Here is a 27,702-nt window from a genome sequence, read left to right as displayed (position 1 = left end):
AGGAGCCCGACTTTGTCTGGCTTTGTCCCCTCTGCGGCCCCGAGGCTGTCCTGAGAGCGCGGCGCCCCACACACCTGCTGCCCGCAAGGAGTCGGCGGGAGAGGAGGAGCGAGGGCGGCGAGAGGGCTGCGAGAGGCCCCCTCCCCCGGCTTGCCGGCCTACCCTGATCCGGGCGCCCCGGGGAACGCGCGGCGGGACCCGGGCGGCGGGACCCGGGGTTGGGTGCGGGTCAGGGCGGCACCGCCCGGCCCAGGCCCCCCGAGCCCCTCGCGCTCCCTCCGGGAGGCGGGTCCTGGGGAAGGGCTGGGCCTCGCCGCCTCTGCCGCGCCGAGCCCCGCGCGTGCTGCCCCGGCCGCCTCGCAGGCAGGCAGGCAGGCAGGCAGGCAGGCAGGCAAGCGCCCGGCCGGCCGGGAGGGGGTGCTCGCCGCCCCGCGCCCGGGCCCGCGCGTTGCCGGGCAGCTGCTCCGAGGCTCCGAAGGGGGCGGAGCGGCAAGGCGGGCGTGCGGCTGGCGCCCCTGTCCGCGGTTCCGGCCCGACCCGCCCCCGCCTCGCCGGCCTCCCTCCGCGCCGGTGCGCGGCGCCCCGTCCCAGCCGCAGCCGCAGCGGCCGCCCTTCCCGGACCTGAGAGCCGCTGAGCCGTGAGGCCGGGCCGGGGCGCCGGCCGGGAATGCCGGGGGCGCGGCGCCGACGCCGAGGCGCGGCCATGGAGGGGAAGCCCCGCGCCGGGGTCGCGCTGGCCCCGGGGCCGAGCGGCCGAGGGCCTTCCGCCCGCTGCGCCCGCCGCCGCCGCCCGGGGCTGCTGCTCCCCGGCCTCTGGCTGCTGCTGCTGGCCCGGCCGGCCTCGTGCGCCCCAGGTAAGCCCCGCCGAGACCCTCGGGACGCGGCCGCGACCTCGCCTGCCTTTATCGCTGCTGTTTTCAAAACCCCGGCTTTCCCCGCCCATCCTCTTTTATTCTCCAGCTCCCTCGCTGTCCTTTCTGGAAGATGCTTTGCCATTCTTCTGGGGCCCAGCAAATAAAGGCACGGGGGAAATAAATAATTAAAACGAACAAGCGAGCGGCTTCTGGCCGGTCTTGCTGAGGGGTCTGCGAAGCTGTTCTCTTGTCCATAGAGCCCGAAGCGGGTCTGGTGGCTTCATCTCAGAATGTGCCTGGTTTTTCCTGCAGAATGCAGGCACTGGAGTGCTTTTTTGTCAAGGCTGTATGATGTGGCATATCGAATGTTTTGAGATACTTTATTGTCGGGGCGAAGGGGGCATTCGGGTGTGCTTTAAAAGAGTATTGCATTACCGGGACAAGCCCAGCGTCCCCCAGATGCGGGCAGGCCGGCCGTGTCCCCCCGTGCAGCAGGACACAAAGAACATTCAAAGAAAACCTCTTGGAGAGCTCCCTGGCCACGGATCTTTCCAGGGAAATAGCTATTGGTATTACTTCTGCAAGGCATTATTAGTACAATGGAGTGTGAAAATATTTTGATTCTTAAGTGTCAGGGCATGAAAGGAGTAAGGGCTGTTTTTATAACAGATGCAGTTTAGTGACTGTTCATCAGTATGGAATGAAGAAGCATGATTTATGAGGGTTTTGTTGTGGAAGAAATAATTCCTGTTGCTTCTCCAAAATGTTTATTTGTCCACCCTGAGCCTGTACACAGGATGGTCTGGAAACCGTCTCTGAGCTGACACTGCAGGCCAGCGATTGCCCCAGCACGGGCACTTGACCACTTTGAGGCGGAAAAGGAAAGGTGGAAGGAGCAGCTTAGGGTGGAGAGCTGCTGCACACAGAACAAAAACCAGAAAGCCGTGAACGCTGCTCCGAATCCTCCCTTCTCGTGGGAGCAGGGCCAAAGGGCTACTCAGTGGCTGGGAGGAATTGGAACACATTTGAAGGTGTCCCTTGGACTTGTGAGAATTGTAACCAGTGCCCTAGAGGGGATGGTACAATAGAAGCACAGGGAGGACTTCAGGGATCATGGAACAGGTTCACTCTGCTTACCAAAGAGGAAACTAAGGCAGAGAAGTGCCTTGCTCAAGGTCACAGTCATCACTTTCCCTGCCTCCCACCCCAGCTCTTGGCCCATAGACATATCCACACCTGAAGCCTCAGCAGAGATTTCCCATAGCTGGGTGGAACCAGGGTTGGGGTGACAGAATGAGTCTCTTTTAGGCAGTATACCTGCTAGTGCAAACACCTTACTCTAACCTAGTACCTCCCGTCTCAGTCCTGCTCCTGCGAGTTCCAGCCCTGTGTGTCCAGAGGCGATGAGATCATTGTCAGGGGTCTCTTGGCTTTAGTCAACAAAGAGAGCCCATCTGATACTCGTGGATTCATCTGTCATAAGACACAGCAGGTAAATGGTTTCCATCTCCTGAGTGCTTTTTGTGTGCCAGGTGTTGAATTTTATATACACGATCCAATCACATTGTGAGTTAGGAATAGTTATCCCCATTTTACAGATGAGGAAACTAAGGCTTTGAGTTTAGGTTGGCTTGCTTCAGACTCTATGACATGCTTCCTTTCTGTGCCTGATGGCTTACCCATATGAATGTGGCCATCTGGGTGTACTGCAGAGGTTGTGGAGAATATAAGTGCTTCTTCTGGTAACTTTAAAATAAATAGTGAAGCTGTTTGCACTGCCCATCCCTAACTTTCTCTTCTTTGGAAGTCCTTTCCTGCTTCCCCTCTACCCCCAATACAAATATTCAACCTGGAGACATGAAATTAATAATATTTCCATTCTAGACCTGACATCATGGAAACAGAGACTTCATCCTTTCACTAGTTTGTATATTGGCTTCAGCCGCTGCCAGGCTCATAGACTAGGAACTAAGAAGTAAAGGGCACAGCCCCTGTGCTCCAGGATCCAGCTGGAAACACAGAGCAGTGAAGGAAGTACAAACCCTTGCACAGACCATTCCCGGATAGGAAAGGCAGGATTCCTTGTGGATGACCTGCTGGAGGTGACCCCATCTACTTCTTGAAGACTGTGAGGAACGATCTTAGTGGAGGGTGGCTTCCTGATGTAGCTAGGGTGTGTGTAGGGTGCCTGGGTGGTGCTGTTGATCCTGGGAAGAGGGTGCATTGCAGTTGCTTGGGCCGCGCTCCCAGTCCTGAGTATGGTATTTTCACCAGGAGATTTGGAAGATAGGAGAGCTTTGCTGAACACTGCCGTGGTGGTTGGTTCCCTTTCTGAGGAATAAGCAGTGCTAGTCAGAAAATGGCATGGCTTAGCTCTGTTTTGGACTTCCTGCGTGAGGCAGCATTCCCATCCGTGGCTATCTGAAAGCTATCTCCTCCTTCAGCTGGCTTCTCTTGTTAACTTTTGTTTAACGGAGTCCGCCTTCCAGGTGGTCCCGTTATTACAGTCTTTGGTTAAATCTCTATGTTGAATCGATTTCTTGTCTATTTCTATTTCATTCAGCATTTTGAATGTGTTTTTTGTTTTTTTTTAAAAAAACATTTACAAGTTTGGTCTTAACCATTGACTGTTGTGGAAACAACTTGTAATACTTTGGAGTTACTTTTGAATGCATTGCTCTTAAGTGATTAGCCATCCACAATATAAAAACAAAGAATCATGCTCTGTTTCTTCACCTTATTCAGAGATAAGTTTTTAAAAAGTAATAGTTATTATGAAATAGATTGCTTTGTAGGGAATTTGGAAATTACTGAAAGGTACAGAAACCAGTCACCCATAATCTCACAACCTGTAGGTAACACTAAGTAATTTTGTCGTTTTTTTGTTGTTAGCATTAAAAAAAGAATTCAGTTGTATGCACAATTATATTTACTACCGTTTCCACTCTACATTTAACTTAAGCATTTTCCCATTCATTAAATCTTATTTGGAAACAATTTTCTATTCTAATGATTTATTCTTTTATTTCCATTTTTTGGGTTGCTGTAAGTAATGCTGATGAATAGCTACATAGAAAAGGCTTTGCTGGCCGGGTGCGCTGGCTCACGCCTGTAATCCCAGCACTTTGGGAAGCCGAGGTGGGCGGATCACCTGAGGTCAGGAGTTTGAGACCAGCCTTGCTAACATGGTGAAACCCCGCCTCTAATAAAAATACAAAAATGAGTCAGACGTGGTGGCACGTGCCTGTAATCCCAGCTACTCGGGAGGCTGAGGCAGGAGAATTGCTTGAACCAGGGAGGCAGAGGTTGCAGTGAGCCGAGATGGCGCCATTGCACTCCAGCCTGGGCGACAGAGCAAGACTCCGTCTCAAAAAAAAAAAAAAAAAAAAAAAAAAAGGCTTTGTGTATGTTTCTTTCTGTGTATATGTGTGTGTGTGTGTGTGTGTTTTCTTGAGTATACATTTGTGGAAGGAGTATTAGAGTGTGATTAAAATGTAAGGCCCACCAGGCTGGGTTTCTGCATGTTTTGTTCAAAATGCTGGGCCCCTAGTAGGTACTTAGTATGTGATTTTTGAATGAAGCAATTTTTGAAGCCCTTGAAGCTTACGCAGGGGCCTTCCATTATCACTTGCATTGAGTATTCACTTCATCACTGGCATTGAATGTTACTTTAAAAGCCCTTGTTTAAATAAATTTGTAATACATTGTTTTAACCTGCACGGTTTTATTGCTTTAGAATTGAATGTTTTTTATTTTGTATTTGTATTCTGTGAATTTTCTCTGTATTTTTATTTATTTACCTGTTGTGGCATAGATATGTATTTAAATCTTTATGTATTAGAAGAATAGCAACCATTTTACCTTCTATTTGTTTAGTTTTCCCCCTTCCAAAGGAATTTCTTTTAAATTTTACATAATTTTGAAATGTAGAAGTTTTTGGTTATTTTGATTAGCAAGATCTGCCATTCGTTCTTTTAATAATTTTTTTATTGCATTTATGCTTATGGTGTGTTAAATTTTTTTCTTAATGCGCTATTTTATTATTGGCCATTTCTAGGTGAATATTTATGCTTTGTGAGTGGTTTAGTATATGATAAACAAATACTTAAATGTTTCAAAAGTGTGGCCCCTAGGCCTCCTGCATCAACATCATTTGGGGATGTGGGGGTGCTTGTTAAGAATTTAGATGTCTAAGACTCACTCTTAGCCTCTAAATTAGACTCTTTGGTGGCAGTGCCTGGGAATCTTCCTTTTAACAAGTTCACAGCTCAGTTTTAGCCACTGAGCATTGGAACCACTGATCCAGATATGGTAACCCAGTAAATTAACAGTATTTTGAAGATATAGTAGTCCTTCCTTATCTGCAAGGGATGTGGTCCAAGACCCCCAGTGGATGCCTGAAACTTTGGGTAGTACTGAACTCTGTATATACCATGGTTTTTTCCTATATGTACATGCCTGCAATAAAGTTTAATTAAAAAATGAGGCACAGTAAGATTAACAATAATAACAAAACGGAACAGTTCTAACAGTCTACTGTAATAAAACGTGAATATGCTGTATCTCAAAATACCTCAGAATATCTCAAAATATCTTCAGACTGCAGTTGTCCTCTGGTATCCGAAACCTTGGAGGAGGGGGACTACTGTATACCATTTAATATCTTGCAATTGTCTTTTCACTGTTAGAACAGCTAATTTAAAATCGTTATGTTGAGGCCAGGTGCGGTGTCTCACGCCTGTAATCCCAACACTTTGGGAGGCCGAGGCGGGTGGATCACCTGACGTCAGGAGTTCGAGACCAGCCTCACCAACATGGTGAAACCCCGTCTTTACTAAAAATACAGAAATTAGCCGGGTGTGATGGCAGGTGCCTGTAATCCCAGATACCTGGGAGGGTGAGGCAGGAGAATCGCTTGAACCCGGGAGGCAGAGGTTGCAGTGAGCTGAGATCGCGCCACTGCATTCCAGCCTGGGTGACAGAGCAAGACTCCGTCTCAAAATAAGATAAAATAAGATAAGGTAAAATAAAATAACCATTTTTTGTTACATATTTTTGCTTGGTTTAGTTTGGGTTGGGAGTGAAAGGGTGCAGAGGACTGCATTTTCAATGCTCACTCCTGCCCGTTTGGGAACAGCTGCTGCAGTGCTTGTCAGGAAGTGCCTCACTTAATTCTGAAAACAGAACCCAGCCAGGGAGTTGTTAAAAGTCACTAGGGACCTGGGAGCCACAGGTTTTCTATCAGTGCCCTGAATGATAGAGGCAGCTAATTACCGTCATTATAATTACACTAGGTTGATTTTCCCAGATAGGAAGACACTGTTCTAACTGATCTAATTTGTTTTCAAGTTGTGACCACCCACCTTTCATCTGGAGCTCACAATGATGTGATTTCTTTTTCTTGTTGTTAGGCAGCAGGATTTGTTAAAAGGTGAGTTAAAAAACCTGGGTGTGTGCATTTCTGCCTGTAACTTTGTGACTATGGACAAGTTACCTTGTCCTGGGTTTCCTCCTCGGTGTAAGGAAGGGTTAATGAGATTAGCGCTAATCTCATTAACCCTCTAGCTCCTTGTAGCTCATTTCTCCCTGTAGCTCCTACATATCAAGTCAACATCTTGGATGTCTTGGAATGCACTTATAAGCAGCATCTGTCCCTTTTCTGTTAGGCTGTTTTGTCATTTCTCTTTGCCTGGTAGATGTTCTAGGCCCATGACCTGCTGAAGGCAGCTCACTCTCACCATTGCAGATGGCTCTTCTTTTTAAAAACTCCCTTTATTCTTCCCTCTTGCATCCACACACTCAGGACACATACTTTGCTTTCCCTTATTATTTCTCTTTGTCTCTTTCTTTATTCCGTCTCCTTTGTTAGCTTCAGGCAATTACTTCTCATTAGTGAAATTCTAATCTTGTGGTCCCCACACACTCAGCATCATCACTGCTTTGTAGCTTGTTAGAAAATGCAGAATCTTGGGGCCCACCCCCGACCTTCTGAATCAGAATCTGCATTTAACAAGATCCCCCTGGTGATTTTGCACGCACAATTGAAGTTTGGGAAGCACTGAGCTAAGAGGTAAAGTGCCTCCTGTTCTAGCCTTCTGGGAATAGGTATTGTTGGAACACTGAAGGCTAAGTCAGCCTGGACTAACTCTGGAGCTATCTAAATCTCCAGGGACCTTGAGAGACACCTGCTTTTGGGACTGAGTCTGTGTGAATAGTGTGCAAGAGCCATATTTTATTTGACCAGGCAACTAGATTAGAATGGTCCCCTAGACCTGCTGTTTTCATTCATTGCGAGCATTTGACTGGTTGTAAAAACACTGAGATACAGGCTGGATGTGGTGGTTCACTCCTATAGTCCCAGCACTTTGGGAGGCTGAGGCAGGCGGGTCACTTGAGGCCAGGAGTTCGAGACCAGCCTGGCCAACATGGTGAAATCTCGTCTCTACTAAAAACAAAAAAATAGCCGGGCATGGTAGTGGGTGCCTGTAATCCCAGCTACTCAGGAGGCTGAGGCTTGAACCCTGGAGGCAAAGGTTGCAGTGAGCTGAGATCACACTGCTGCACTCCAGCCTGGGCAACAAAATGAGACTCTGTCTCCAAAAACAAAACCAAACCACTGAGATACTACCATAGCAGTTGGTAAATAGCTGCTTTACTGAATATTCCTTGCTCCCCACCCCCAAGTACCCTGAGCCTCCCTGCCCTCTTTCAGGACTCTTTTCCCAAGGACCACCGCCACCCTCCACCTCACCGAGAACCAGTGACTGAAAGGTTAATGCTCAGCACAGCAGGCGCCTCAAGGACTCTGCTCTAGTTTTTTGGCTGAAGACCATTCTGGCAGGTGTGAGGTGCTATCTCATTGTGGCTTTAATTTGCATTTCCCTAATGATTAGGGATGCTGAGCAATTTTTCTTTACCTGTTGACCATTTATGTGTCTCTTTTGAGAAATGTCTGTTCAGATCCTTTGCCCGTAAAATTAGAAAGCTCCCTTTCCAACTGTCAGTGCTCATGCTCCACTGCTGTTAACTGTGTTGACTATCACCTGTACATTCATTCATTTTTTTAAAATCTATCCCAGATCCAGTACTTAGAAAAAAAGTTAGGCTGGGTGCGGTGGCTCATGCCTGTATTCCTTGCACTTTGGAAGCCCAAGGCGGGAGGATTGCTTGAGCTCAGGAGTTTAAGACCAGCCTGGGCAACATAGTGAGACCTTGTTTCTACAAAAAAAAATACAAAAATTAGCTGGGCATGGTGGCATGCACCTGTGGTCTCAGCTACTCGGGAGGCCGAGGCAGGAGGATTGCTTGAGCCCAGCAGGTTGAGGCTGCAGTGAGCTGGGATTGTGCCACTACACTCCAGCCTGGGTGACAGAGCAAGAACTTAAAACAAAAAAAAAGCTTGTTAAATGTTGCACTTGATGGTAGTTGAAGTCATAGATATGGGAGACCCTGGTGAAGGGGGAGCATGGAGAGTTAGTAGACAAGGCGGCCGAGGACAGAAACCCTGAAACCAGCATGAAGGAGAGGGGAAGACAAAGAGGAGCACACAAAGGAACTGACCATCATGACAAAATAGTGCTGTGAGAGCCAGGAGAGGAGAAGAGAGTTTTCCTCTAGGTAAGTGATCCAGCATGTCAAATGCTACTATACCAAACTGTTTCTTGAAGGATGGGATGAGGGCCAACTGATCGGAATCACCTGTTAAAAACCCGAACTCATGGTCAAGCCAGATCTACTGAAACAGGTGATGCCTGAGGATTTGTATTTCTGAAATGTTCCACAAGCTGTTAGTGTTATTCTTAGGCCTGGTGAGGTTTGAGTTACTCCCTATAACTTAATGGTGGCAGGAGGGTTGGTGGAAGTTTTAAAAACGTGTTTTAGACTTGTGCCTGTAGGCTTCAAGAGTCAGTAAAAATACAGTGACTGGGCCGGGTGCGGTGGCTCATGCCTGTAATCCCAGCACTTTGGGAGGCCCAGGCAGGCAGATCACTTGAGGTTAGAAGTTTGAGACCAGCCTGGCCAACATGGTGAAACCCCGCCATTACTAAAAATACAAAAATTAGCCAGGTATGGTGGCGGGTGCCTGCAGTCCCAGCTATTCGGGGGGCTGAGGCAGGAGAATCACTTGAATCTGGGAGGCGGATGTTACAGTGAGCTGAGATTGTGCCACTTTACTCCAGCCTGGGTGACAGAGCGACACTCTATCTCAAAAACAAAACAAAACAAAACAAAACAAAAACAGTGGTTGAAAATTTAAGGAAGTAGAAGGAAGGACCTGATGGCTAATTTACCAAAAGTGAGGAAGTTTTCACCTGGGCAGGCAGGACCACCCTAAGAAGAGTTAGGAAGAAGTAATATTGGGAGAAGGAATCGGAGGGACTGGTGGAAGGTTGGGAGTGAAGTCCAAGGTAATGGGGGTATCTGTGGTGATGTTAGGGAACCCGCCATGTGATTTTTGTCCTCCAGCACTTGACGTTCCAGTGTGTCTGGCAAAGGTGAGCCATTGGCCCAAGTCAGTGATGGGGAATCACAGGGCAGGTGTGAAGAGCCAAAGGGGATTGAAGGAGTTGTTAAGAGGTGGTCTGGATGAGGTAGCATGGGGTCTAGGCTGGATGAGGTAGGAGGTGAACCATGGATGGAGCAGTGGGAAAGGGACTGGGAGGAGGGGGTGCAGCTGAGATCCCAGGGCAGGTGTTGGGAGAGAGGTGGGAGAGGGCGGGAGGGATTGGGGTGTCATTGTGCCGAGTTTCAGAAGTGGGTCATCTCTCTAGTTTTGGTCTTGGGTAATGAACAGGGTAGGGTGTAGTGGTGGGAATGAGTTGTTGAAGTGGAACATGGAGGAAGGCTTTGGGGTGAATAACTTCTGTGGATGTTGAACTTGCCTGGAGAGAGGAAGAAGGGACTGTGAGCCAGGCACCAGCCCCTCAGTGAGTGAAAGAAAGTTCCCAGAGGACTGTGCATGGGAAGGGAGGAAGTCTCTCTTGGATATATCTGCTGTACCATTGCTGCCGCCACTGCCCTCTTTCAAGCACCCATCCTCTTTTCTCCAGGTGACTGTCACGACCTCCACTTCTACTCTTGCTTCCTCCAATTCATCCTCCACCTTCAGCGGGAAGGGCCTGCTAGAAACAGGTCACGTCACTTCCTCCTTGCTTGACTGTCTGTAGTGGCCCCCATGGTTTTCATTACGCTCCACGTCTGAGTCAAAGCCTGTGTGCTCAGATAGCAGGTGTACAGGGCAGGAGTTGGGGGTCTAGGATGTGGGAAAATGGGCACAGAATATGCAGAATATTCCGCATATTGGTACTGAAAGGGGCCAAGAAGATCTTTCCAGCAAGAGAAGGGAAGTAATGTGATTTGGAGGCTGAGTTTTGCCCTCTGGAGGTTGAGGTCCAGCTGCAAGACGGTTTCTCAACCCTAGGGGTGGGTTTTGTTGTGACAGATAGCCGCTGACTGAGTAGGACCCAGCTCCTCAGAGGGCCAGCTTCTGCAGCATGAAGGGTGCTGTGTGTGCGCAAGGAGTGAAATAACGTAGGAAGAGGGAGTGGTAAGGTGGAGGCCATCTGTGCAGGTGAGGGCTAGGAAGAAGCCAATCTGGGGTGGGGTTGGAAAGGGAGGTAGAGAGGGCAGGAGTGAAGGCTCCTGGGGGCTTGGAAGGGATGGGATCTAGGGCAAGAGTGGAGGGGTTCATTTGAGAGAGGAAGAAAACAGAAGGAGAAACAGGTGGCATGTCTGGGGACAGAGATGTATGGGGGAGTGCAGGTCTATTCGTGGAGGGTGGGAGGCGAGCAGATCTGGAGAGAGGACAGCAGCGTGGGGGGATCAGGAGCTTGAGCAAACACAACTGGCTTCCAGAGGAGAGCGAGAAGGGATGAGTGAAAGAATTGCCAGGCAGTGGCAAGGGCCCAGTTGAAGTTGGAAGGCCAGTCTTGGTCGCAGTCCAGGCAGACACTCTGCTTGTCCTTCCAGCAGCCTGGGTGGCCCAGAACCTTGGCGGAAGATAGGCCACAGCGGTCCCGGGGTGTTGTGTCGAGGGCAAGGCAGCTGAGAAGGCTTCTCGCTCCTGATGGTTTCCTGGTGGTTCCCAGTCCTTTGGAGTCACTTGGAAACTCTCCTTGTCACTTCTTTCTTCTTTGTTCTCTTGTTTGGGCCTGAGGAAGGAACCCTTCATCACTTACTGTTTTGGTTGCTAGGATTAATTGTGGAGCCAGACAGTCTGAAGAGCTGCTTTAAAACACTGGGTAAATACTGTTGGGGAGCTTTCGAAGGGGGAAGCCTCAAACATACAAAACAGATGATCTTATGGAGCCAGCTTCCAGGGGAACTTGGGCAAAGCCCAGGAGACAGGTCTGAGCAGGTGGGAGGTTGCCAGGTCCTTGCTGCTCCAAGTGTGGTCCCCAGATCAGCAGCATCAGCATCACCTGGGTGCTTGTCAGAAACGCAGCATGTTGGACCCCACCCCGGACCTACTGCATCGACTTCTTGAAAGCATCTCCAGGTGACTTGTGTGCACACCAAAGCTTGAGAGGCTCAGAACTGTGCAGTTTCTCATTGAAGTTGGGTGCATTTCAAAGATTTTTGGTTATCTAATTAGTGGAGAGTCCATAGCTCATAAAAATGCAGCCCAGATCTCAAGCCGTTGGGCAAAACTGAGGGTAGGAGCATTAGCGGGTTCAGAGCTGAGCTGGTGCCTGGCTGGATATGCTGCTCAGAGAACTGCCGCTGCCCTGAGCATGGTCACAAGCCTTTAGTCCAGTCCTGAGTTCCCTGAGCTGGTGTTAGCAGGTGTTAGGGTGGTTGACTGTCAGGAATTACAAAAGCACTTGGAGATAGTTGAAGCAAAAGGGTGTCGAAGCTGAGACGGAGGCAGAAGCAACCCACATGTCTGTGGACAGATGAATGAATAAACAAACTGTGGTCTGGCAGGAAGTGGGGATGGTTAATAGGTACAAAAAAATAGAATGAATAAGTTGCTTTTATATAGGAAAGGAAAATTTTTTAAAAAGGAAAAGAGTTAAGAGTGAATAAGACCTAGTATTTGCTAGCACAACAGGGTGACTATAGTCAAAAATAATTTAGTTGCACATTTAACAACAGCTAGTATAATTGGATTGTTTGTAACACAAAGGATAAATGCTTGGGGGGATGGACACACCGTTTACCTTGATGTGATTATTATGCATTACATACCTGTATCAAAGCATCTCATGGGCTGGGCACAGTGGCTCACGCCTGTAATCCCAGCCCTTTGGAAGGCTGAGGTGGTCAGATCACCTGAGGTCAGGAGTTCGAGACAAGCCTGGCCAACACAGTGAAACCCTGTCTCTACTAAAAATACAAAAATTAGTCAGGCATGGTGGTGCAGGCCTGTAATCCCAGCTACTCGGGAGGCTGAGGCAGGAGCATTGCTTGATCCCGGGAGGCAGAGGTTGCAGTGAGCCAAGATCGCATAACTGCACTCCAGGCTGGGAGACAGAGCAAGATTCCATCTCAAAAACAAACAAACAAAAAAAAACAAAACTCATATAACCCATAAATATATATACCAACTATGTACCCACAAAATTGAAAATAAATAAATTTTTAAAAATGTGGTCTAGCCATTCAGTGGAATATTATTCAGCCTTAAAAAGGAAGGAAATTCTGACACATGCTACAACATGGATGAACCTCAAAGACGTTATGCCAAGTGAGATGAGCCAGTCACGAAAAGACAAATACTGTAGGATTCCACTTATATGAGATCCCTAGAGTAGTCAAAGCCATAGAGACAGGAAGTAGAAGGATGGCAAGGGCCTGGGAGGAGGGGGGAATGGGAAGTTTTTGTTTAATGGGGACAGAGTTTCAGCTTTGCAAGATGAGAGAGTTCAGGCTATCAGTTGCACAGCAGTGTGAATGTACTCAATACTGTGGAACTGTACACTTAGAAATGGTTAAGATGGTCAATTTGGGGGAGCTAAATGGTAACTTATGAACACAGAAAGAGTCAACAGACACTGGAGCCTCCTTGAGTTGGATGGTGGGAGGAGGGAGAGGAGCAGAAAAGATAACTATTGGGTACTGGGCTTAATACTTGGGTGATGAAATAATATGTACAACAGACTCCTGTGACACCTGTTTACCTGTGTAACAAACCTGCACTTATACCCCAAACCTAAAATAAAGTTTAAAAAAAAAGATGCTAAAGAAAATAAGAAGAAGAAAATATTATTGGAGCACAAGGTTTTTTTTTTTTTTTGAGACGGAGTCTGGCTCTGTTGCCCAGGCTGGAGTGCAGTGGCGCGATCTCGGCTCACTGCAAGCTCTGCCTCCCGGGTTCATGCCATTCTCCTGCCTCAGCCTCCCCAGTAGCTGGGACTACAGGCGCCCGCCGCCACGCCTGCCTAATTTTTTTTTTTTTTTGGTATTTTTAGTAGAGATGGGGTTTCACCGTGTTAGCCAGGATGGTCTCGATCTCTTGATCTTGTGATCCGCCCACCTCAGCCTCCCAAAGTGCTGGGATTACAGGCATGAGCCACCACGCCCGGCCTTGGAGCACAAAGTTTTTAGCTTTTTATACTTTGGCTGTACTAGATGGATTGAAAAATAAAGCTCTGTTGACTATCTGACCTCTAGTTTGTTTCCTTTTAAAAACGTATATCGCTGCTGCAATGAATTGCCTTTAAATAAAAATTTCTGTTTAACATTAACACAAGATGGTAAATTTTATGTTATATTTTTAACCACAATTTTTTTTAAATTTTTATTTTTAGTTCTGGAATACATGTGCAGGACGTGCAGGTTTGTTACATAGGTAGACGTGTGCCATGGGGGTTTGCTACACCTGTCAACCCATCATCTAGGTATTAAGCCCAGCATACATTAGCTCTTTTTCCTAATAATCTTCCTCCTCCCACCCCACCTACCGAGAGGGCCTGGTGTGTGTTGTTCCCTTTCCTGTGTCCATGTGATCTCATTGTTTAGCTCCCGCTTATAAGTGAGAACATGCGGTCTTTGGTTTTCTGTTCTTGCATTAGTTTGCTGAGGATAATGGCTTCCAGCTTCATCCATGCCCAGTGGAGTGGGAACCAGCCGGTAGGGAAGCAAGAGTGGACACTGCTCAATGCTGGGAGCCTCAGTGGTCTTGGTGCAGAGCAGGAGCATGTGACAGGTGCTTGCTTTGGGAACTGGCAGTGGAGGCAGGTGACAGGCTGGGATGGAGGGGCATCTGTGCAGCACAGCACAGGCCAGATCTGGATGGGAGTTGGGGGGTAAATCAGCCACTGGTGGCCAGGATAGTGGTCAGGATTGTTGCCCTTGGCTTTGTAGCACCAGCAGAGATCTCGGGGCCTCTCCACCTTGGGGCTGCTTCACCTTGCCTCACCTCAGCATCCTTGCACTGTTGAGTGTTTTTTCTCCTGGACAGCTGTTTGATGGAGATGGGCTGGGAGACTGGGCTGGGGAAGGTGGCTCCAGGAATGGGTTGGAGTTTTCAGCCTGGGCCTGAAGAGAGTCTTAGGAATTTGAAAAATTGGTTAGTTTTCCTAGCCCCTAGAATTGGGCTTTTAAATATCTCAATGCCTTTTGAGAGTACAATATCTTTATTGGCTTTTTCCTGATTATAAAAATGATATGCATTCATTGCAATCATTTGTACTTGCTGTTCCCTCTGCCTAGAACTTTCTCATCTCAGATATGATCGACACAGTTGACGCCCCTTCCTTCAGGTCTCTGCTCAAATCTCCTGTTATCAGGGAGGCCTTTCCTAACCTCCATGCAAAAAATTAGCAACCGCCTCCGTAATTCCTCTGCTCCCGCCTGCTTTTTTTCTCCATGACACTTATCATTGTCTTCTACATATTTGTCTGTGCATTCTGCCTTCCTTCACTGGACTGTAGGCCCCACCAGGGCTGACTTTGTGTCGTTCAGTGTCATTTGTCCATGTATTCCACAAATCTTTGAGTGCCTGCTCTGTGCAGGCACTGTGCTGGGCCCTTGGGATACATCAGTGGACAAAGTTAATGATATCATGTGTTACTCCGTGGTAAGTGTCATGTGTAAATGCAGCAGATAAACAGCTTGGACTGATGAGTTGCAATTTTGATCTGGGTGTTTAGGGAGCCTCGTTGAAAATGGGGCTGGATTCATTTGCTCGGGCTGCCATAATAACGTACCACACGCTGAGTGGCTTATACAACAGAAGGTTATTGTCTCATAGTTCTGGAGTCCAAGATCAAGGTGTCAGCAGCACAGTGCTTCCTCCAAAGGTGCTAGAGAAGGATCTATTCCAGGCCTATCTCCCAGCTTCTGGTGTCACAATGGTTAATATTGAGTGTCAACTCGATTGGATTGAAGGATGCAAAGTATTGATCCTGGTTGTGTCTGTGAGGGTGTTGCCAAAGGTGATTAACATTTGAGTCAGTGGGCTGGGAAAGGCAGACCCACCCTTAATCTGGGTGAGCACAATCTAATCAGCTGCCAGCATGGCTAGGATAAAAGCAAGCAGAAGAACATGAAAATACTAGACTGGCTTAGCCTCCTAGCCTACATCTTTCTCCTATGCTGGATGCATCCTGCTGTTGAACATCGAACTTCAAGTTCTTCAGATTTGGGACTTGGACTGGCTTCCTTACTCCTCAGCTTGCAGTTGGCCTGTTGTGGGACCTTGTGATCGTGTGAATTTAATACTCCTTAGTAAACTCCTCTGTGTATGTATATATATATAGCTATCCTATTAATTCTGTCCCTCTAGAGAACGCTGACTAATACAGGTGGTTCCTGGCTCATGGCAGTGTGACTCCAGTCTTTACATGGCATTCCCTCTGTGTGTGTGTGTGTGTGTGTGTGTGTGCAAGTTTCCCCTTTTCATAAGGACTGTTGTATTGGATAGGGGCCCACCCTACTTCAGTATGACCTTATTTTAACTACATTGTTGATGACCCTGTTTCCACATAAGGTCACATCCTGAGGTTCTAGGGTTAGGACTTCAACATGTGAATTTTGGGGGCACCCAGTTCACCCCATAACAGTGATATTTAAACTAACATTTGAAAGAGGCAAGGGGGCAAGACAAGCAGGTATTGGGGGGAACGGTGTTCCCAGCAAACGATGTGGCCAGTGCAGAGGCCTTGAGGCAGGAGTGTGCCTGGTGTTGGGGGAGGCAGAGGAGGCCTGTGCACCTAAAGCAGAGGGTGGAGGCGGGAGGTAGCAGGCACTCAGGTGTGAAGGGAGGTGGGTGCTAGGGGTGGAGGATCATAGAGGGTTTTGATGAGAGGGTGATGTGATGAGACAATGTAACATTTCTTGCACATTGAATAAAGTCAGGTGGTACAAAGAAGGTGTGAATTAGAAAGCAAAAATCACCCCAAATCCTACCTGTCAGACAACTGCTGTGACATTTCAGTATCTCTCCTTTCAGACTGTTTTCACATGTACAGGCGCATACACAGAAAGCAGTGGTATCATATTCTACATGTTGTTTGGCAGCTTGCTTTTTTTCGCTTCACACTTTATCACGGAATCTTTAGTTGTCAGGAAATACAGATCCACACCATGATTTTATTCGACGCTGTGGATGTTCCACACTTCATTTATCTGGTTCTCTGTTGATGGGTGATTGTATTGTCTTCAGCTTTCAATGTTATAAGAAAACATTGCTGGGCGTGGTGGCTCACGCCTGTAATCCCAGCGCTGTGGGAGGCTGAGGTGAGCAGATTGCTTGAGCCCAGGAGTTCAAGACCAGCCTGGGCAACATGGCAAAACCCCATCTCTACAAAAAATACAAAAATTAGTCAGCCATGGTGGCATTCACCTGTAGTTTGAGAATACAATATCTTCATTGGCTTTTTCCTGATTATAAAAACGATATGCGTTCATTGTAATCATTTGTACTTGCTGTTCCCTGTGCCTAGAACTTTCTCATCTCAGATATGATCGACACAGTTGACGCCCCTTCCTTCAGGTCTCTGCGCAAATCTCCTGTTATCAGGGAGGCCTTCCCTAACCCCGATGTAAAAAATTAGCAACTGCCTCCGTAATTCCTCTGCTCCTGCCTGCTGAAGGAGGCCGAAGAGGGAGGATCGCTTGAGCCCAGGAGGTTAAGGCTGCAGTGAACCGAGATTGCACCACTGCACTTCAGCCTGGGCAGCAGAGCAAGACCCTGTCTCAAAAAAAAAAAAAGAAAAAGAAAAAGAAAAAAAACACTGCTATGAGCATCGTTGTGTATACATCTTTACACACTTTTCCAATTAGTTTCTTAAGATAAATTCTCAGAAATAGACTTGCTGGACTAGGCAGTATGCACATATTAAATTTTGATGCATATTGCCAAATGGCTCTCTAGAAAGGCTGAAGCAATCCACATTCTCTCTAGCAATGCATCAGAGTGCCAGCTTGCTTCTCTCCTCCATAATACAGGCTGTTACCAGTCTTTATTGTCTTTGCCCAACTCATAGGTAAAAAATATCTCCATTAAAGGTGCATTTCTCTGATGGTTCATTGGCATTTGGGCCTTTGAATGAGGTTCTCTTTGCACTTCTTTCTCTGGTCCTCTCCTGCAGCAGTCTCAGGGCTGAGCTGGGAATAATAATAATAGCCAACAATTACAGAGCGCGTGCTGTGTGCCCAACATTGTGTGAGGAGACGACACAGTGTCTCTTGTTTAATCCATGCAACAATTGTATGAGGTAGGTACTGTAAGGATCCCCATTTTACAGATGAGGAAAATAAAGCTTAGAGAAGTTCATTGACTTGCTCAAGGTCACACAGCTAGCAAGAGTTTTTCCCACCCAGGGGGTGGGCATGTGCACCCCCAGCCGCGGTCTCCTCTGTTCTGGGTCTGGGTTAGAGAATGACTCTGTGGTCTCTCCCATTGAAGTGCCCACTCACAGGCTTTGCTTGCAGGGCAGAGTGAGCTCTGTGGACAGAGCCCCAGTCGGAGCACCTGTGGCCCCTGGCCAGCTCCCTGTCCCTGTTAGAAGCCCTGACTGTGAAGTCACACCCTGACCTAGCCCATAGAAGATGCTCACCAAACATAGGTTAAGAGAAATGAATGAAGCAGGCTTTCAAAACCTACAGTGTTGTGTGGTGGTGCATTTTACTTTATTTCGGCAGATTAAACATTTTAACAATAAAAAAACTCAAAAAGTTAAAATTCCATGATGAGCCATATTCCATTTTCTCCACCAGTGGGGATAATATTTTTCTTAATACCGAGTGGCATTTTCTTGCCTCATTTCCTCTTTTATCACGTCCTGGATCATTTCCTTGTGGTTTTGATACCATTTTTGCTTTGTGTTGACTGTGCTGTTTTTCTGTTGTTTGTTTCTGACAGCCAAGTGTGTGGTTGTCATACATCTTCTCCGTTAATTAAGTTAGTGTATACCACTGGTTTAAAATCAATTTCTTATTTACTTTGGAATTTTGGTGGGAGGAAGTCGATGCCTTAAAATAAGTACTTTGTTCAAAAACTAACCGGTACAGCCGGCTGTCCTACTTCGTTTGTTTTATATGCCCCTTGAGCCTCTTTGGTTCTTCATAAAACACACTGTATTAACGCCTTGAGTTCTTGCCTAGATCTGGTATAAAGTTTAACCTTCTGAATACTTCCCAGAAATCCTGAACCTGCAACTGTTCTGTTTTGCTCGTTGTAGTTTATATTGACTTTACTCATTGACAGCCTTCAGGTTCCTCTACTCCCTCTTCCAATTGTGTTCAGTTCCCCTGAGAGGAAAACAAGATATACCTGTAGAATGTGTACCCTGTCAGTCCGGGTAAACCAGCAGTGCTGTGGAAACAGTTTCCAAATCTCAATGGCTTTCCGCATGTGACTTCTGACTCCCACCGGCAGATCTTGCCCTTCGTCTCTCTCCTGCACCTTTTGCATCTTGTCTGGTTCTGGGAAGTGTGCTTGCCTGGGTCCTGTTTTTCGTTCTTCTATCTTTGTTTTGGGTTTGCCAGTGCCAGAAGGCATGCCTGCAGGCAGGCCAGTTGTGTGGTGGTTCCATGCCCACGTGTCTGCATGACTGAGCCAACGTTGATGGAGCACTCACTGCCATGTGCTGAGCACTGTGCTAAATGTTGGGATACCAAGAGAAATACGGCAGTCAGTTACGGCCCTCTAGCAACTCCGTGTACAAGGGGAAGTAGTTCTGTACGTAAATGACTATCCAGTGGCATGTGAAGTGCTATTGTAGAGGACTGCAGTGGTGATACAAAGAGGGCAGTCACTGTTGGTGGATGTAGGACCGCAGAACTGTGGGGGATGTTTGAAGATGGATATGAGATGGAACATTCTTTTAAAGCTAAAGGGGAGCCTCGTTTCGGTTATCTATTGCTGCATAACAAATCACCCCGAAACAGAATGGTTTAAAACAGTAATGGTTTATTATTTCTCATGATTCTGCGGGTCAGGAATTCGGACAGGTCTCGGATGGATAATTCTCCTGCTCCGTGAAACTCAGCTGGGGTCACTCACTTGGCTGTGTTCGGTTGGCTCCAGGGCTGGGCTGGAAGGCTGAGGCTGTTTCACCCCCCCCTCCTACCTTCGTGTTCTACCACATGCCCTCCCTCTCTCTTCCCAGGTGGCCAGCTTGGACTTCCTTATAGTAGGACTTCATATGGGGCCGCTGGCTTCTAAGGGGAATGAAGCAGGAGCTAGTGGCCCTCTTAAGATCGGGGGCTCAAAAGTTGTCTCTGCTGCATTCTGCTGGTCAGAGAAAATCACAAGACTAGTCTACAAGGGGCAGGAGGAAATAGGGCTACCCATTGATGAGTGGTGAAATAGCCTAGACATTGACATTGATGGTGGTCGTCTTTGGAGATTAGCAGCTACCATAAGCACAAAATGGTTGAAGGTAATGGAGGGAAAAGATACAATTACTTGAGAAAGCTGTCAGAGAAGACTAGGATAAATGATAATAATAATAGACATAATAATAGGTAACTAAAATTGATGTACACTTATGTCAGGCATTCTTCTAGGAAGTTGATATGTATTAATTGTATTAAGCCATGTAATCCTGATAACCCTATCCAGTACAATTATAAGGAGATGAAGTAACTCACCTCAGTAGCTGATAACTGAGAGAGGAGAGATTCACACTCCATTGCATCCTTGCTCGGGGAGAATGGCGCCTCTTCCACTGAGACAGGTGGGAAGGGGGAGTGATGGCTACAGGTTTAGGTGCATGCAGGTAAGGGGGCGGGAGGATGATGCTATTGAGGAAGTTGATGTCTGATGGCTTTTTTCTTTCTTTATTTCTTCCGTTCTTTTCTTTTTCCTTTCTTTTTTTTTTTTTTCTTAAGAGACGGAGCCTCTATCTGTCACCTAGGCTGGAGTGCAATGGCGTGATCATCTCTCACTGCAGCCTTGAACCCCTGATATCAAGCAGTTCTCTTGCCTCAGCCTCCCAAAGTGCTGGGACTGCAGGCATGAGCCACTGTGCCTGGCCACGTTTTTCTTTTTGATAGTGGCATGGTCATCACTTAAATGAGATGGGGCAGGAGCAGGTCAGGTTCCATGAAAAAAGTAGTTTATAATTATAGTATCTGTGGATCACAGAAGAAGGAATAGAGCAGGAGGCTGTGAAAGGATTGTTGAGTGGGCCAGGCCTGGGGGAGATGAGGACCTTTTGTGTACAGCAGCAGCCTCCCGTGGTCCCTGTGGGGGGTGATAGCCTCGTGGCAGGGTAGGGAAAGCGCATCATGGGGCCGATCCCAAAGCAGCTCTCTCAGCCCGCGGTAGGAGCCTAATAGACCTATTTTTTGCCCAGCTGCTGTGTTTGCCTCAGTCTCACAACACTTCCCCCAGCAGCTTTCAAAATGCAGCATTTCCGTCATAGACTTCAAAAGAAGAACGCCAAGATCTCCTGGCATGGAGCCCTCCTATGTACTTTGACCTTTAATTGGGTGCCTTCCAAGTCCAAACTTCAAGTCTTGAGACTGCTCCGAGGACAACAGGAGCAACTTAGAATGGGGTTTTAACCTCCCAGTGTGTGCCTAGAGGAGACCCCACTCTTTGGTGGGCAAGAGGATGTGGGCATTGACCGTCACCCAGATCCAAGTGAGGGACAGATGGCTCCTGCTCCTTGGCTGTGCTGTCCGATGGCCTGCAAGGGGCCCTTCTGTCAGAACTGCACAGGGAGAGGTTATTAGGGCATGGGGGAAAGACACATGTAGTGTCCCATTCATCTCTTTTCATGTCCCTTATTGTGTGGAGTTTGCAGTGCTTTTAGAATTTCCCAGCATTCTTATCATTTATGTTCGTGGAGACTTTGCTTCATAATAGTTTGATCTCTTTGGAAAATCCAGAAGACACCACCACTACAGGGCCTTAGAAAGTGTTTCTTGAGAAAAGCACGTGCAATATGGAGAGAGCAGCTTTACTCCCAGTGGCTGCAGATACACTTCTGTGAGGTGCCTGCCGTGGCAGACTGGGCTCCAGCCTGGGGTGTCTGGGACGTTCAGCCCTTTGCTGGTGTTGGAAACACTTGCATATATTTAAAATTTTTTTGTTTTTGTGGCCGGGCACAGTGGCTCATGCCTGTAATCCTAGCACTTTGGGAGGCCGCGTCAGGTGGATCACCTGAGGTTAGGAGTTCGAGACCAGCCTGGCCAACATGGTGAAACCCCGTCTCTACTAAAAATACAAAAAATTAACCAGGCGTAGTGGCGGGTGCCTGTAATCCCAGCTACTTGGGAGGCTGAGGCAGGAGAATCGCTTGAACCTGGGAGGCAGAGGTTGCAGTGAGCTGAGATAGTGCCACTGCACTCCAGCCAGGATAATAGAGTGAGACACCATCTCAAAATAAATAAATAAATAAATAAATAAAATTTATTTTTGTAGGGATGAGGTCTCACTATGTTGCCCAGGCTGGTCTCGAACTCCTGGCCTCAAGTGATCCTCCTGCCTCAGCCTCCCAAAGTGTTAGGATGACAGATGTAAGCCACCGTGCCCAGCCTTGTGTATATTTTTTGACACAGTATTTACACTATCTCCTCTGCCACGGAGCTCCAGGGCACAAATTCTGTTTCTCCTGGACCTCAGTGGCCCAGTCAGCCTTTGACCAACTGGAGTTGGGCTGTCACTCTGATTGCTGTTTGATTCACTCTATCTTGCAGTAATTTTTCGACACATTTCAGAGCTTGTTTGTGTTAAGGGACCAGTAGTCTATCTTTTGCTCTCCAGTCCTAGGAACTGACCTGATCCCATACGGGTGTGACATTTGGAATTGAAAATTGTTAGTCCTTGAGAGCACTGTTTAAAGAGGGGTCGGGTCTGATTAAGAGGCACAGTTGCTCTCTGATCCTCACAAATGAAGTTAGGTTGACACCTTTTGGCCCAGTAGTTCAGCTCTTAGGAATGTATCAAGTTACACCTCTTTGACAGTTAAATCTACATAAATTTATAATAAAGAGATTTGTGAATGGATCTTCTAATCCAGAAAAAAGTAATGCTTCTAACTTAATGTAAATTTAAATAAATTCTAATTATGACCAAACTTTCCTGACATATTTCATGCTGAAATAATTGATAACCAACAGTCAGGGTTAAAAATGATCATAACAAAGATGACATTTTTCTCCATTCGTAAAATGTGGGTTAGGTTAATTGCAGGCTTTTTATGGGAAATAAACATAAAGACCCTTTGTCCTATGCAGGTTGGGCCTCTCTGCCATAAACCCCCACTCCCTTTTCCTAATGGTGGGAGCCCCGTTAGCGTCATCTTTTTATTCCACAATGTCCAGCACAATGTACTGCGTGAGAGATGGATGCGTGAATATGTAGATAAATGGGACTTTCCCTAGTTGTGTATGGTTGTGATTTGTGGTGCTATTTAAGTCTTGATGTTTAGTTGATTGCCAAGAGGGAATGAATGAATATATAGCAGATTTTTAGAATTATATTAAGGTCATTTGGTTAAAAAAGGATGTATGAGAACTTTTGTCTCAGCACTTTGGGAGGCTGAGGCAGGTGGATTACTTGAAGTCAGGAGTTCGAGACCAGCTTGGCCAACATGGTGCAACTCCGTCTCTATTAAAAATATAAAAATTAGCCAGATGTGGTGGGGGGCGCCTGCAATCCCAGCTACTTGGGGGGCTGAGGTAGGAGAATCACTTGAATTTGGGAGGCGGATGTTGCAGTGAGCCAAGATTGTGCCACTGCACTCCAGCCTGGGTGGCAGAGCGACACTCTATCTCAAAAACAAAACAAACAAGACAAAACAAAAAAAAACTTTTGGCCATAGTGCAAAAACAAATCTGCATATCTCGAACTGTGTAATTGGTACGTACCTGGACAGGAACGACTTCTGAATCATACTGGTTTGTTTGGATCATCTTGGATTGTTGCTGAGTGACCCTGAGGAAGTATTGTTGTCTACTGTTCGGAGTTGCTAGGAAGAAACCAGTCCTCTCTATACCAGGGAAGAAGAATAGCTGATGTGAGACAGTGGGATAGTAATAAGCTAAACCAGGGGGAGAGAAAGAGATTTAAATGACAGTCCCAGGCAAGGCTGTCATCATGGGACGTAAGTGAGACTGTTAAGCTCCTGAGTCATAGAACTTTACAGCTGGGAAGTTATATAAATATTCATATATATGTCAGTTTCCAGTTCTGTGGCCCTGACAAGATGCCTCAGGGCCTGCAGCTTGGGGATCCAGGCTGTAAGAGTTGAAGACTGTTCCTTTAGGGCATAGCCAACAGGAGGAATTTCAGCCTTTTAATCATTCTGTTTGAGATTCAAATTTTGGGGAGAGAGGCTGGGGCTTGGGATAGTTGCCCATCCCTTGGTCAGGAGAGAATGAGCATCCTGAGTGATGGTGGCACCTAGATCTGGTGCCATGGTGGAAGGAGTGTTCCCCAAGGCGAGACTGGGGTGGGGGTAGGTGCCAGGCAGGCTGAACCCACGGATGTCCCCTCTTGTGGCCCGCGCATGTGGGTCACATGCCCACTTGTGCTCAGCATACACACACAGGCACATGCATAATCATTAACGTGCATGTATCCAGAGGATGACAGTCGTGCAAAGACAAGGAAAGACAAATATGTATTCACAGATGTTGTCACAGGAAAATACAAAACGTAGATGCATGAGTACAAGTGTATAGGTTAACAGCAATATATGCAGAGATGCACATACAAGGAAATGCATGAATACAGACACACTGACTCATGAGTATGCACCCATAGCGAAATGCACGGTTGCTGGGAGAGGAAGGAAGGCTGAGTAGAAGAAGTGGACAAAGAATAAGGGACAGTAGAGATAAGGAGGCAGCAGCAAGTGACCCTGGGACACCAATTGGGTCTATAGATACATGTTTTCAGGAAAGTTGACTGGGTGCAGTGGCTCACGCCTCTAATCTCAGCGCTTTGGGAGGCTGAGGGGGTCGGATCACCTGAGGTCAGGAATTTGAGACAAGCCTGGCCAATGTGGTGAAACCCTGTCTCTACTAAAAATACAAAAATTAGCTGGGTGTCATGATGCGAACCTGTAGTCCCAGCTACTTGGGAGGCTGAGGCAGGAGAATTGCTTGAACCTGGGAGGCAGATGTTGCAGTGAGCCGAGACTATGCCACTGCATTCCAGCCTGGGCCAAAGAGCAAGACTTCATCTCAAAAAAAAAAAAAAAAAAAAAAGAAAGTAGTAGGCCAAAATTTAGGATTTGACTTTGGGTTTCTGTTTGTTCCCTTATTGCTGGGCCCTCAGCTCAGTTCCTTGCCAGTGTGTTCACTAAGTTCACTTGATTAGGACCGTGTGGTGCCTCACATGGCAGTGTCTCTGGTTTGTTCAGTCTTCGTTTTTCTTGATCTGCAACAGCCTCCTCTCCCCTCTCCTGCCTCATTGCCTGCCTCTCCTGTTACCATATTGCTCTGGCAGTATGGTCATTCCCCATATGGGGAACTGTGTTGAACTGTTTTATGCCCCTGTGCCTTTGCACATGCTGTTCTTTCTGCGTGGAATGCACTTCTCTTCCTCATTTGCTTGATTCTGTACCTCCCTCAGGAAGACTTCCAGAAATCCCAGAATGGTTTGGATGCTCATTGTCCCTATTGTAACTCCGACCACTGTGTTATGATTGTTCCTAACTAGCTTTTTGAGGACAGAGATTGTACCTTATTCACTCTTAAAGCGCCCCCGTACCTAGCACTGGGCCTGGCAGAGAGTAGGCCCTCAATAAATGTTTGTTGAATCATTAAGTGGGTAGGTATAGGAAGGAATGCTTCTATGAGTTAACAATTAAATAGGTAAATGATCATATGAACGATTGAATAGACCAGAATTAATAGCGACTTGGTGTATTTGTCCGTTTTCACAGTGCTGATAAAGACATATCTGAGACTGGGTAATTTATAAAGAAAAAGAGGTTTAATGGACTCACAGTTCCATGTGGCCGGGGAGGCATCACAATCATGGCAGAAGGTGAGAGGCACGTCTTACATGGTGGCAGACAAGAGAGAATGAGAGCCAAGCGAAAGGGGTTTCCCCTTATAAAACCATCAGATCTCGTGAGACTTATTCACCACCACGAGAATAGTATGGAGGAAACCACCCCCACGATTCAATTATCTCCCACCAGATCCCTCCCACAATACATGGGAATTATGGGAGCTACAATTCAAGATGAGATTTGGGTGGGACACAGCCGAACCATATCACTTGGTGAATTCGGTACTGTGGCTTCTCCCGGGATTTGTAAGCTGCTTCATAAAGCTGGGCTTCTCTTTATCTTTCTTTTCCCCTTAGCTGCTTTCTCCTCCTGAATCCTAACTCAGAATGCCTTTTCACACCTTGCTTCCTTTCTTGAAGATCACCTGGAACTACATCTTCATCCCAGACCTGTTCCATGAACTAAATCCCTGTGGGTGATTAGCTGTCATTTTAAACCCAGTGCTGACTTTGGGAGGCTGAGGTGGGTGCATCGCTTGAGGTTGGGAGTTCAAGACCAGCCTGGCCTACATAGTGAAAACCCATCTCTACTAAAAATACAAAAATTAGCTCAGCATGGTGGTGCACACCTGTAGTCCCACCTACTTGGGAGGCTGAGGCAGGAGAATTGCCTCAACTCAGGAGGCGGAGGTTGCAGTGAGCCGAGATCGCACCACTGCACTCCAGCCTGGATGACAGAGCAAGACTGTCTCAAAACCCCACCCCCGCAAAAACAAAAAACCGTCAGTGCTGTCAGTGCATGAGTTCCCTGCATGTTGGTTCCCTCTCTGTTGGGATAAAAATTTGTCTCTGATTATAAATGGTCCTCATTTGTAGGTACTTTGGAAAGTACAGAAGTATATTTAGTAGAAAATAATCATCTTTATTTCTGTCACCTAACAATAACTATTATATAAACAGTTTGATATGCATCTTCCTAGTGTTTCAAAATATGTATACGAGACTTTACCTTTTTCATAAAATGGGATCATGCTATGTATACAATTTGCATCTTGCAGTTTTCATTGTATTGTAAACATTTTCATGCCATGATATACTTTCACCCTGCTGTGCCATCATCACCACCATCCATCTCCACGATACTTTTCATCCTGCAAAATAGAACCTCTGTGTCCATCAAGCAACTCCTCATTTCCCCTCTCCCCTATCCGCTGGCAGCCACCCTTCTACTTTCTGTCTCTGTGAATTTGACTCCTCTAGGTACCTCCCGTAAATGGAATCATCTAGTATTTATTTTTGTTCCTTCGCATAATGACCTCAAGCTTCACTTGTGTTGTAGCTTGTGTCAGAATTTCCTTCCTTTTTGAGGCTGAGTGATATTCCATTGTGTGTTTGTGCCACCGTTTATTTATTCATTCATCAGCCAGTGGACAGTTGGTGAGTTGCTTCTGCCTTTTGGCTATTGTGAATTACAGTGATTTATTTTTCACTTCTGTTTTTAATACCAGACTGTGGACAGTGGGGGTCAGGGACAGTGTTTGACTCACCTCAGTTTCCTCGAAATCTAGTGGTGTCTCTGGCACATAGTAGGACACCGATCGGTGTTTGAATGAAGACATGGCAGAGCCAGTAGAGGGTGCTTCAGAGGAGGGGTGTGTGTGGGGGGGCTTAATCCGAGGCCTGCTGCTCTGTGTGGTGCCAGCAGCCTCTTGGGCGATGTGGCTTGCTTGCCCCAGGACATTACTGTCTCCCTGTCCCCCTTATCCTCAGCCCCTGGGTCGCCTTTCCAGATGCCCCTCACATCTGCTGCTTTTCTTTCCCTGCCTTCTCTTTGGTCTGCCCCACCTGATCTGAGATCATTCAGTTTCTTCTGCAGTACGGGAATCTTCCTGCAGTTCCTGCACAAGCACACTTCTCTGGAAGCTTCAGTCGCTCTGCATGGGCCAGGTACCTCCCCAGGAGTGGCAGAGGCTTCCATGAGCCCGGAGGGTGGTCTGAGACAACATCCAGAGGGGTGATCCAAGTGGAAAACTGCCTATGGCATTGTTGTGGGGGGGGGTGCCACGGAGGCAGAGGAATTACCTGACAGACAAGGAGGAGGAACCAGACCATTTTTGGCCAGAGAACAGGAGCCTGAGGAGTTCTCCCAGGCTATCGTAGAGAGCCTGCGCTTTGGCAGGGGGTGGCTGATAGGGATGCCAGCTTGTTCGATAAAATCCACACTGCTTAGTTTGGCAGTTCAGGTCTTCTGTAGTCTAACCCCAGTACCCACCCAATCTCCATCGTGTCCCTGCAGGAATGGCTCACATTACGATTTAGCCATGTCCCGTGAGGCCTTCTGTTCTTTCTTCAATATCTTACTCATGCTCTTTTCCCCAAAGGGAGTGCCTGCCCAGGTCCCCCAATTTTCTAAATTCTGGCCATCTTCAGAGCAAAGTTTAGCTCTTATTTTTACCAATAGAATTAAATTGCACGAATGCA

General features: G+C 47.1%; 1 protein-coding gene across 4 annotated transcripts in view; it reads left to right on the top strand.

Moving 5' to 3' along the window:
- Positions 1-543: 543 nt before the first annotated feature.
- KIAA1549 (KIAA1549 ortholog) overlaps positions 544-27,702 on the top strand; it is a 154,736-nt gene continuing 127,577 nt past the window's right edge. For all 4 annotated transcript variants that reach the window (XM_055284153.2, XM_055284152.2, XM_063642296.1 and 1 more), the window contains exon 1: positions 544-854. In XM_055284153.2, coding sequence (XP_055140128.1) covers positions 668-854 — 187 coding nt within the window. In that variant the 5' untranslated portion in view covers positions 544-667. The remainder of the gene's footprint in view (positions 855-27,702) is intronic.

The sequence above is a fragment of the Symphalangus syndactylus genome, chromosome 6 (assembly GCF_028878055.3).
Source record: "Symphalangus syndactylus isolate Jambi chromosome 6, NHGRI_mSymSyn1-v2.1_pri, whole genome shotgun sequence".
Lineage (NCBI taxonomy): Eukaryota > Metazoa > Chordata > Mammalia > Primates > Hylobatidae > Symphalangus > Symphalangus syndactylus.
Note: the sequence above shows the minus strand (reverse complement) of the source record. Positions and strands in the feature narration are given on the sequence as shown.